We start from the raw sequence: 12,896 nt of genomic DNA, 5'->3' as shown, positions 1-12,896 counted from the left end.
TACACACACACACACACACACACACACACACACACATACACACACACACACACACACACACACACTGACTCATGTACACACACACACACACACACACACACACATACACACACACACACACACACACACACACACACACACACATACACACACACACACACACACACACTTTCCACAAGCTCTGCAACTAAGTACAATAATATGGATGTGCACACTGAATACTGCCCTCAGAATTTCTTGTGGGCCTGACTCAGTGTTCTGGTATCTTAACATATATTGATCATCGGTTACATAGACTGAGCTCTGGTTCAAAGATAAGGTCCAGATTTTTGCACTTGCTGTACTTAAAATTTGGAGATGGACAGTTTTGCTATTAACACTATCGTATTGATTTCCTTTCGTTTTCCATCATTCGGAATGTCCATTTTTGTTGTACCAGAGCTACTTTTTCATCCATGGGAATCAGCATATCGTAGCGTGTGAGAATGAATTGTTTCACACGTTTCCAAAAGGAGGAAAGTTTGGAGCAGGAGTAAAAGGCTTGTTCAATGTAATCAGTTTCTTGGCACAAGTTACATCTATTTGTGTCTGTTACACCCATTTTGGCAAGCAATTTTTTTTTCTTCTGTGTAGATATGTTATCGATCATAGAAATTATTTGATTTAAAAAAAATTTTAATGATTGAAAAAAACTTAGCAGCCAGTACTGATTTTGTTTAATTGTTTATTTCATCTTTTGAACATAACTGTATTCAAAATTGTATTTATTTCTTTGTTTCCTTTATCTTTTGAAATAAAAGAAAATCAGTATCTGCCTGCAGATCTAATTAGTATTAACCATGTTCACAGACTGATTTGTATTTGTTTATGTAATTAATGTTGTAACACTCACACACACACACACACACACACACACACACACACACACACACACACACACACACTGCATGTTTGAAAAAAATGCCAGATGGCAGTTCTGCAGCGGTAACATTTTTTATGTTGGATTTGTTTAACAGAAGGAAACTACAGCGGTGGAAACGTTCAACTACGACGGAGGAAAACCATCAGAGTGGCGCATCAAGAAGTGGAAAAAGCGTCGGTTTCAGCCTGTGAGTTATTCATTCATTCATTCACCAGTTATTCACATCCTTGTAAAGATATTTTATATCATTTATGAAAGGATAATTATATACACATATTCCTTAAAACAGGTATTTGATAACTCACAAAAAAAGAAGCGGGGGAGGGGTGGGGGAAAGAAGATGGAAGAATGCTACTTGAATACTGTTAAGTTTGTTCCCACAAAGGGAGGCAACTTACAAGGCATTGCTGCTTGGAATCTGTCATGTTTGTTCCCACAAAGGGAGGCAACTTACAAGGCATTGTTGCTTGGAATCTGTCATATTTGTTCCCACAAAGGGAGGCAACATACATGTGATTGCTGCTTGGAATCTGTCATGTTTGTTCCCACAAAGGGAGGCAACAATTACATACAAGGCATTGCTGCTTGGAATCTGTCATGTTTGTTCCCACAAAGGGAGGCAACTTACATGTGATTGCTGCTTGGAGCCAGCCATTGCACTTACTAATCATCATCATCATCATCATTATCATCATCATTATCATCACCATCAGCATCATCATCACCATCATCATTATTTTGTATTTCTTTTTTTATCACAACAGATTTCTCTGTGTGAAATTCGGGCTGTACTCCCCAGGGAGAGCGTGTCGCCATACTACAGCGCCACCCATTTTTTTGTATTTTTTCCTGTGTGCAGTTTTATTTGTTTTTCCTATTGAAGTGGATTTTTCTACAGAATTTTGCCAGGAACAACCCTTTTGTTGCCATGGGTTCTTTTTATGTGCGCCAAGTGCATGCTGCACACGGGACCTCGGTTTATCATCTCATCCGAATGATTAGCGTCCAGACCACCACTCAAGGTCTAGTGGAGGGGGAGAAAATTTCGGGGGCTGTGCCGTGATTCGAACCAGCGCGCACAGATTCTCTCGCTTCCTAGGCGGATGCGTTACCTCTAGGCCATCACTCCATCATCATCATCATCATCATCACAATTGTCTCTTGAGAACTGAGGATGACGATGTGCAGTACCATCGTTGGTGGAGATCATCAGTGGACACGTGCGTAGCTGTGGACCCCAAATCAGAAGCACACATGACGGGTGCAATAGCCGAGTGGTTAAAGCGTTGGACTGTCAATCTGAGGGTCCCGGGTTCGAATCATGGTGACGGCGCCTGGTGGGTAAAAGGTGGAGATTTTTACGATCTCCCAGGTCAACATATGTGCAGACCTGCTAGTGCCTGAACCCCCTTCGTGTGTATATGCAAGCAGAAGATCAAATACGCATGTTAAAGATCCTGTAATCCATGTCAGCGTTCGGTGGGTTATGGAAACAAGAACATACCCAGCATGCACACCTCCGAAAACGGAGTATGGCTGCCTACATGGCGGGGTAAAAACGGTCATACACATAAAAGCCCACTTGTGTGCATACGAGTGAACGCAGAAAGAAGAAGAAGAAGAAGCACACGTGCAGTTACAGGCAGGAAATGGAACGCCAGGGGGCAAGGCAGGGGCTGACGCAGCCTTGTGTCGCCAGGCAGCTGCAAGGCGCTGATGACAGCTGCCTTCAGATTGTGTCACTCGTTGTCACAGCAGATTGATCTCTGTGAAATTCGGCCTGCTGTCCCCATGGAGAGCAAGTCGTGACGCTGAGAGGGCCACCCCCTCTTTTTTTTTTTTTGTCCTGCCTACAGTTTGATTTGTTTTCCTAAAGAAGTGGCTTTTTCTACAGAATTTTGCCAGGGGCAACCCTTTTGTTGCGGTGGGTTCTTTTACATGCGCTAAGTCCATGCTGCACACAGGACCTCGGTTGATCATCTAATCCAAATGACTGGTTTGGAGACCACCACTCAAATAACATGGGCCATAATCTAATTAGCTTTTGAAGAACTTGTCAGTTGGTTATAGTTAACGGACGGGTGCGGACTGATGCGGGAGTGGGTAAATTAACATGCGAGAATGCATCAGTGGATTATATAATTGTTTCACAGAATATGTTGCAAAATGTTAAAGAGTTTTGTGTGATGGACTTTAATGAATTGTTTTCTGATGTTCATTGTCCAGTAACTTTGAAACTTACAATGCCTGGTATTTCAAACAATGATCTCCGTGTTGTTGATGACATACTTGACAATAATGATAGAGATGTTTCAGTTTCAGTTTCAGTAGCTCAAGGAGGCGTCACTGCGTTCAGACAAATCCATATACGCTACACCACATCTGCCAAGCAGATGCCTGACCAGCAGCGTAACCCAGTGTGCTTAGTCAGGCCTTGAGAAAAAAAAAAGATAGATAAATACATATATATATATATATATATATATATATATATATATATATATATATATATATATATATATATATATATACATATATATAAAAGAACTAAGGTATAAGGCGCAAAAACTTGATGAAGTCAACTATAAGCGTACAAAAAAAAAAAAAGAAAAGAAAAAAAAAAAGATAGAGATGTTGTGTCTGTTCAGACTGTTTATGTAAAATGGTCAAATGATCTAAAGGACAACCTCACTGAACAATTTGTTGATGAAGTAGTTGATGAGTTAGATAATGAATTACATTTACTACATGGACACCCTAATTCTGTTTCAGCAGATGCAATAAATTCTGTAGTAAGTAAAGCGAATAAAGTCTTGTTGGGTAATGCCAACCAACTGGGAATGGTTGAAAAGAAAAAATAGGGCAAATAAATATCATAGACCAAAGCCATTAGGAGAACATTGGTTTAACTCTCTCCGGGCAAAGGGATGCGTGAGCATTCCTACATAAAATGTATTCGGTTTCAGTGTCGCTACCACATGGCAGACTGTCAATGTTGCTACCACATGACAGACCACATGACAGACTATCAGTGTCGCTACCACATGACAGACTATCATTGTCGCTACCACATGACAGACTATCAGTGTCACTACCACATGACAGACATGACAGACTATCAATGTCACTACCACATGACAGACATGACAGACTATCAATGTCACTACCACATGACAGACATGACAGACTATCAATGTCACTACCACATGACAGACTATCAATGTCACTACCACATGACAGACTATCAATGTCGCTACCACATGACAGACTATCAGTGTCTCTACCACATGACAGACTATCAATGTCACACATGACAGACTATCAATGTCGCTACCACATGACAGACTATCAATGTCGCTATCACATGACAATCAATGTAGCTACCACATGGCAGACTATCAGTGTCGCTACCACATGACAGACTGTCAATGTCGCTACCACATGACAATGTCGCGCAGACTATCAATGTCGCTACCACATGACAGACTATCAGTGTCTCTACCACATGACAGACTATCAATGTCACACATGACAGACTATCAATGTCGCTACCACATGACAGACTATCAATGTCGCTATCACATGACAATCAATGTAGCTACCACATGGCAGACTATCAGTGTCGCTACCACATGACAGACTGTCAATGTCGCTACCACATGACAATGTCGCGCAGACTATCAATGTCGCTACCACATGACAGACTATCAATGTCGCTACCACATGACAGACTATCAATGTCGCTACCTCATGACAGACCACATGACAGACTATCAATGTCGCTACCTCATGACAGACCACATGACAGACTATCAATGTCGCTACCACATGACAGACCACATGACAGACTATCAATGTCGCTACCACATGACAGACTATCAATGTCACTACCACATGACAGACTATCAATGTTGCTACCACATGACAGACTATCAGTGTCGCTACCACATGACAGACCACATGACAGAATATCAATGTCGCTACCACATGACAGACTATCAATGTCGCTACCACATGACAGACCACATGACAGATTATCAGTGTTGCTACCACATGACAGACTATACCCAGAGGTTGGAAGAAAAGTAGCGAAATTTTTTTTTTTTTTTTGGTGGGCCATGTACGCTGTTAGTTCATTTATTTATTTATAGTCTGTTCATCTAAGATGATGATTTTAGACTGATGTACACTGTTGGTTAATGCATTGTGCTGTTTTATTTTCCAGGCTGAAGACGGGGATACGAAAGGTTCTAAATCCAAAGTAGGTGTTCTCCTTTATCTCTTTCTTTCTTTGTTCAGCTTGCTACTTTTGACAAAGATATATATATGTATAGATATATATAGATATATATTAAAAAAAAAATTTTTTTTAAATGTATGTGTGTGTGTGTGTGCGTGTGTGTGTGTGTGTGTGTTTAATTTTTTTGTCTTTCCAAGTGATATTAGGTGTGTGTGTGTGTGTGTGCTTGAGTGTATAATTATATCTTTTTAATTTAGGTGATATTGATTATTAGATGTGTGTGTGTTAGTGTTAATTTTTTGTCTTTCCAAGTGATGTTAGGTGTGCGTGTGTGTGGATACATGTATAATTATATCTTTCCACTTTAGGTGATATTGATTATTAGATGTGTATGTGTGTGTGTTGTTTAATTTGTCTTTCCAGGTGATATTAGGTGTGTGTGTGTGTGTGTGTGTTATAGTGTGTGTGTGTGTGTGTGTTTATTTTTTTTGTTTTTCCAAGTGATATTAGGTGTGTGTGTGTAGGTGTATAATTATATCTTTCCACTTTAGGTGATATTGATTATTAGATGTGTGTGTGTGTGTGTGTGTGTGTGTGTGTTTAATTTTTTTGTCTTTCCAAGTGATATTAGGTGTGTGTGTGTAGGTGTATAATTATATCTTTCCACTTTAGGTGATATTGATTATTAGATGAGTGTGTGTGTGTGTGTGTGTTTAATTTTTTTGTCTTTCCAAGTGATATTAGGTGTGTGTGTGTGTGGGTGTATAATTATATCTTTCCAATTTAGGTGATATTGATTATTAGATGTGTGTGTGTGTGTGTGTGTGTATGTGTGTGTGTGTGTGTGTGTTTAATTTTTTGTCTTTCCAAGTGAAATAAGGTGTGCTTATGTGTGGGTGTATAATTATATCTTTCCGCTTTAGATGATATTGATTATTAGACGTGTGTGTGTGTGTGTGTGTGTGTGTGTGTGTTTAATTTTTTGTCTTTCCAAGTGAAATAAGGTGTGCTTGTGTGTGGGTGTATAATTATATCTTTCCGCTTTAGGTGATATTGATTATTAGATGTGTGTGTGTGTGTGTGTGTGTGTGTGTGTGTGTGTTTAATTTTTTGTCTTTCCAAGTGATATTAGATGTGTGTGTGTGTGTGTGTGTGTGTGTGTGTGTGTGTGTGTTTAATTTTTTGTCTTTCCAAGTGATATTAGATGTGTGTGTGTGTTGGTATATAATTATATCTTTCCACTTTAGGTGATATTGATTATTAGATGTGTGTGTGTGTGTGTGTGTGTGTGTGTGTTTAATTTTTTGTCTTTCCAAGTGATATTAGGTGTGCGTGTGTGTGGGTGTATAATTATATCTTTCTGCTTTAGATGATATTGATTATTAGATGTGTGTGTGTGTGTGTGTGTGTTTAATTTGTCTTTCCAAGTGATATTAGGTGTGCATGTGTGTGGGTGTATAATCATATCTTTCCACTTTAGGTGATATTGATTATTAGATGTGTGTGTGTGTGTGTTTGATTTGAGCAAATGTGTGAGTTGGCCTAAGAACTTTGAAAGACAGACAGAAATCATGTGCCTGTGAGGTGTGAGTTGTAAGCATGTGTGTGTGTGTGTGTGTGTGTGTGTGTGTGGTTGCAGCATGAAGACTAGAGTCGCTCAGCAAGTATAAGATAAAAATCCCTCACTTGCCTCACTTACCACACACACACACACACACACACACACACACACATATGCTTACAGCTCACACCTCACAGGCACATGATTTCTGTCTGTCTTTCAAAGTTCTTAGGCTGACTCACACATTTGCTCTGAATACTATCTACAAGCAGGTTTTTCAGTGTAGGACTGTTTCACACACCATGTCAGTGAGGCAACGCTGAACGTCCATTCACAGATGACTGTGCAGCTCCAGCACATTGTTATTTGAACTGATTTGAATTGAATTCGGTCTTTTGGATACGTTGCCTCTTTGTTATTATTATTTTTATTATTATTATTTATTCATGTATTTATTTATTTTATTTTATTTTATTTTTTTAAATTATATTATTATTATTTATTTATTTATGTATGTATTTATTTATTCATTTATTTTATTTTATTTTGTACGCTTATAGTTGACTTCATCAAGTTTTTGCACCTTATACATATTATTATTAGTAGTAGTAGTAGTAGTAGTTCTTTTTTTTTATGTCTTTATCTTCTTTTTTTTTTCAAGGCCTGACTAAGCGCGTTGTGTTACGCTGCTGGTCAGGCATCTGCTTGGCAGATGTGATGTAGCATGTATGGATTTGTCCGAACGCAGTGACGCCTCCTTGAGCTACTGAAACTGAAACTGAAACTCCGTCACAGATCACTGTGCTGCTCCAGCACATTGTTATTTGAACTGATTTGAATTGATTTGAATTGATTTCCGGTCTTTTGGATACGTTGCCTCATTGGCTGCTCTACAAAAATTAGTGTTGTGACGGGCGCAATAGCCGAATGGTTAAAGCGTTGGACTTTCAGTCTGAGGGTCCCGGGTTCGAATCACAGTGAGGGCGCCTGGTGGGTGAAGGGTGGAGATTTTTACGATCTCCCAGGTCAACATATATGCAGACCTGCCAGTGCCTGAACCCCCTTCGTGTGTATACGCAAGCAGAAGATCAAATACGCTCGTTAAAGATCCTGTAACCCATGTCAGCGTTCGGTGGTTTATGGAAACAAGAACATACCCAGCATGCACACCCCCCGAAAGCGGAGTATGGCTGCCTACATGGCGGGTTAAAAACAGTTATACACGTAAAAGCCCACTCGCGTATAATACGAGTGAATGTGGGAGTTGCAGGCCACGAATGCAAAAGAAAAAAAAAAAAGTGTTGTGCTGTTCCGTTGAGTCTTTTCTGTGCATTGTTTCAGGTAATAACTGTCATGGCATACTGCCTTCAGTGTTTTGTTTTTTTCTGTTCAATCATGACTACAGCTCCACAAGTCCAAAAGGAAGAAGAACGAAACTGAATCGCAGTTGAATGACTTGGGAGAGCCAGGGTAAGTAATGTTTGGGAAAGGACATGTATTGTATTCTATTGTATTGTATTGTATTATTTTTTTTGTCACAACAGATTTCTTGATGTGAAATTGGAGCTGCCTCTCTCCAGGGAGAGGGCGTCGCTTCACTGAGAGCACCACCCTTTTTTTTTGGTCTCATGTCTGCAATTTGTTTTTGTTTATCTATTGAAGTGAGAGCATGTGGCTACACTGAGAGCATCAGCTTTTTTTTTCTTTTCTTTTTTTCTCATGTCTGCAGTTTTATTTGTCTTCAGTGTGTTGTATTGTGGTGTATTGTATTGTTCTGTGTTGTATTTCATGGGACTGAATAGCAGTGTATTGCACTGAGCCCACTATTGACAGTATTGTGATGAATTATTGTACTGCTCTTAGTGTATTAAGCTGTATGTATTGTAGTACATCTGTGTGCCTGTCTTTGATAGTAACTTGTTCCCTGTAGCTAACTAACAAAGTGAGGCCGGTGGGTGGGGCGTGGGGGTTGGAAATGTTCAGGTAGCCTGTGATATTGACGTGTAGGTTTGATGGGCGCAACAGCCGAGTGGTTAAAGCGTCTGACTTTCAATATGAGGGTCCCGGGTTCGAATCACGGTAACGGCACCTGGTGGGTAAAGGGTGGAGATTTTTACGATCTCCCAGGTCAACATATGTGCAGACCTGCTAGTGCCTGAACCCCCTTCGTGTGTAAACGCATGCAGAAAATCAAATACGCACGTTAAAGATTCTGTACTCCATGTCAGCGTTCGGTGGGTTATGGAAACAAGAACATACCCAGCATGCACACCCCCGAAAACGGAGTATGGCTGCCTACATGGCGGGGTAAAAACGGTCATACACGTAAAAGCCCACTCGTGTGCATACGAGTGAACGCAGAAGAAGAAGATAGAAACATTCTCAGGGCTGGGAGAGTCTTAAAAGAGATTGATAGAAACATTCTCAGGGCTGGGAGAGTCTTAAAAGAAATTGATAGAAACATTCTCAGGGCTGGGAGAGTCTTAAAAGAAATTGATGGAAAAATTCACAGGGCTGGGAAAGTCTTAAAAGAGATTGATAGAAACATTCTCAGGGCTGGGAAAGTCTTAAAAGAGATTGATAGAAACATTCTCAGGGCTGGGAAAGTCTTAAAAGAAATTGATAGAAACATTCTCAGGGCTGGGATGAGCAATGAGCGTACTCCGTAGTAATACAAACCAGTTTTTTTTTCTGGAGTTATTTCATTTATGCCTGCAGTGAACTTTGTCACTCTTTTGGGGTGTTAGTTAACTCACTCAGTACGGCCAGTCCTCTCTTCTCCTCTACACAGACCCCTCGGATGTCCAGTTGGGTGTCTGAATGACCCGACCTTTAGCTTCCGTCGTCAGAATTGTGGTATTCTTTGTCAACATTCACGTCTTCCTTACGATTGCAATATTTTGATGATGGTAATTGGGGTGAAACGCTGTTAACGTCGTCTCTTTCGCCATTCGTATGGAGAGAGTTAAAGCAAAGGATGATTGCTGTGATCGCCACAGGTTCATCGAATATGGCTCTGATGAAGAAGTGGACGACCGTCTGTCCCAGACTGAGATTGCAGACGCTGTGGACGTCACAAGCGCCACCAAAGTGAGTGGTTGGTTGTTGTTCGTCTCTTTATTATATTTCATTGTATTTGCTTTATCTGAATTTTCCCATGTTTTTTTTTTTTCATGTAGAAATTTATTATTTACTTCATTCTGAATCTTTTGACACCACATACATGTTTAAGATAATTCTTGTTCTAAAGTTACAAGCAGGCAAATATATTTTTTTTTCCTGAGCTGATTTCTTCTTTTTTTGGAGGGGTAGAAGGGGGGCGGGGGGGGGGGGGGGGGCACACCAACTTTGCAAAAAATACAGGAAAAAACTATGATGGATAGATCAGTTATGTTTTTTGTATGCTAATCTGTTATTTTTAAAACATTCCTTAAATTACATGAATGTCAAAAATGAGAAATTTTGACTTTGACTGGGTTTTCACATGCTGTTGTGTTTTTTTTTCTTCTATGTTTGATTTTTCATACTTTATTTGAATGTGTTTGAAATCTTTGATTTTTTTTCCTTTGCAGTACTTTGAGCTGAACCTGACAGACTTTGGTCCATACAGCATCAATTATTCAAGAAATGGGAGGTATGATATCATGATTGTGTAGAATGTTTGAGTGAAGTAAGGTGAACCACACAGTTTTTCCTTTCTAATCAAAGGTTTTTTTCTTTGTGTGTGTGTGTGTGTGTGTGTGTGTTTTGTTTTTTCTCATGTGTCATAATCATATCAAGTGGTGTTATACATCATTGTGTGCTGGAGTATTTGTATTGTGTCATGGGACGTGCTAAGAGCCAGCCATCTTTGGAATTTGTGCCATGTAAGTACTTTGTTGTTGTTTTTCTTCTCCTCCTCCTTCTTCTTCTTTCTCCTCCTCTTTCTCTTGTCTCTTGTTCTTTTTCATGTTCTTCTTCTCCTTCTTCTTCCTCTTTCTCCTCTTCTTCTTTTCTCTTCTGGCAACTGCTATTACTGCTACCACCACTGCCACCACAACCAGCAACAGCCTCAACAACATCAGCATTCACAACAGCGTTATTATTTTATTATGAATTTTAAGGAAAATGTGTTCTCAAAAAAAAAAAAAAAAAAAAAAAGGAAATCGAGTTTCAGGTCTGTGTGAACTCTTTCAGGATGTTTGCATGTTATTGTAAGCATTCATTTCTTTTAGATATTTCCTTGTATATGTATTGGCTATTGTTATTTTCTGTTTATTTATTTTGATTTTTTTAAAAATTTTTTTATTTATTTATTTACAGGCATTTACTTTTGGGAGGTGAGCGTGGCCATATAGCGGCCTTCGAATGGCAGACGAAGCGTCTGTCATTTGAAATGAACACAGAGGCCACCCGAAGTATCCGGTAAGCCATGACTCTTCTCTGCATTTTCTGTCAGCACAGTGTGTGTATTTGATGTTGTTTGTCCAGGGTGTCTGGTCAGCTGGGTTAATAGCTGACCGACAAAGGATATTTATCCCTGGGTCACAAAAAGGATTGTGACAAGTGTTTAAGATTCTCCTTTTTTTAAAGGAAGAAGTCTTTAGTTTTGTTTTTGGTTTATTTTTGGATAATTATGGAAAATCATGGATGTGTGTTTTTTCTGAGTGTTTTTCTTCAGCACAAATGTTAGAGTTATCTTTCATTAAAATCGAGATCGTTTTGATCCTGTTTTAGCCAGCTGGGGAAAGTTATAATAGTAACTAATGTTAGATAAATGGTGCCAAATTACAACCAGTTTTGCCACCAAAAAGGCCAGGATCTGTCCACAGTATTAAAAGATTTTAGTTATCTGATATTTAATATAATTTATTCATTTGTGATATTAGGTTTGTAATCTGATTATATTGTAATATTTTGTCCAAATTTTCAGTTTTGTGTTTCTGCAGCTGGTCTGTAAAATGTAATGAATATTTGCTATGATTGACAAAAAAACTTGACCATACCTTGATGATCAGAGTGGGCAAAAGTGGCCCCACGGGCGTCATAATGTTGATAACTGGCTGTGGACTCCTGGTTCGGGGACAGGGTGGAACAAGTCCTGAGTGTAGCTGCTTACGGGTTTGGGGATGAGTGGTGTTACAATAATGCCATTTAAAGGGCAACAGCCAAGTGGTTCCGTTAAAGTGTTGGACTTTGAGACTGGGGGTCCAGGGTTCAGACCCCATTGATGGCACCAACACAACTGAGGCAATAGAGGCACTGCAAGATGACTTTGACAGTCTGCAGGAATGGTCGAATGGTTTCTGCGTTTCCATCCAGATAAATGCCATGTCCTGAAACTAGGGACGAAGAAATCTGAGGCAGTGTCCTACATGAAAGGGACTAAGGATGGGGAGGAGTTCAATGTCTGGCTACAAGAGAGTGCAGCTGAAAAAGACCTCGGCATCTTCATCAACAAGGACCTCTGTTTCAAAGAACACATCGGTAAAACAACAAGAAAGGCTAACCAAGTGGTGGGAATTATTCGACGAACGTTCGATTTCCTAAGCCCAGATCTTTTCATTCAGTTGTATAAAAGCCTCGTGCAACCGATTCTGGAATATGGACACTGGGTATGACAGCCCCATCACAAGACATTGTGTGCTGAAGTTGAGGATGTCCAGCGTAGAGCCACTAAGCTGTTGGCCTGCATCAAAGATAAACCATGTAATGAAAGACTGGCCTACCTGCAATTACCAAGCTTAGAGCACCGAAGGAAACGAGGTGACATGATTGATGTATACAAGTACCTACATGGTTTGTACAATACAGACAGACATTGCCTCGAGCTAAACACCAGTCGGGACACCAGGGGGCCCTCCCTGAACCTGGCCGAGGGTAGAAGCAAGCTTGCACTACGCAGCTGGTACTTCTCCCAGAGAATTATGAACACCTGGAACAGCCTACCTGAGGAGGTGGTCACAGCCCCTTCAGTTAACAGTTTCAAAAGCAGGCTCGACGCTTTTTGGAAAGGCAGTTCAACTGTCTATGATCCAGTTTGTTTCTGATGGTTTGTGGGCATTATAATACCCATGCATGCCACAGTAGCAGTGGGAGCGTATGGACCGTGTAAAGGCCAGAAGGCCTACACACTGATTTTGTCAAATTTAAGTGCAACACAACACACCACAGCACACCACAGCACACCACAG

General features: G+C 40.0%; 1 protein-coding gene across 4 annotated transcripts in view; it reads left to right on the top strand.

The window, feature by feature from the left end:
• Window positions 1-12,896, top strand: part of LOC143289913 (WD repeat-containing protein 46-like) — a 53,524-nt gene that overhangs the window by 15,211 nt on the left and 25,417 nt on the right. For all 4 annotated transcript variants that reach the window (XM_076599155.1, XM_076599154.1, XM_076599153.1 and 1 more), the window contains 6 exons: window positions 1,017-1,109; window positions 5,148-5,183; window positions 8,129-8,193; window positions 9,723-9,813; window positions 10,296-10,357; window positions 11,026-11,127. In XM_076599155.1, the coding sequence (XP_076455270.1) occupies window positions 1,017-1,109; window positions 5,148-5,183; window positions 8,129-8,193; window positions 9,723-9,813; window positions 10,296-10,357; window positions 11,026-11,127 (449 nt within the window). The remainder of the gene's footprint in view (window positions 1-1,016; window positions 1,110-5,147; window positions 5,184-8,128; window positions 8,194-9,722; window positions 9,814-10,295; window positions 10,358-11,025; window positions 11,128-12,896) is intronic.

This window comes from Babylonia areolata, chromosome 14, assembly GCF_041734735.1.
Source record: "Babylonia areolata isolate BAREFJ2019XMU chromosome 14, ASM4173473v1, whole genome shotgun sequence".
Classification (NCBI taxonomy): domain Eukaryota; kingdom Metazoa; phylum Mollusca; class Gastropoda; order Neogastropoda; family Buccinidae; genus Babylonia; species Babylonia areolata.
The sequence above is the reverse complement of the archived record's forward strand: the minus strand, read 5'-3'. Positions and strand labels throughout refer to the sequence as shown.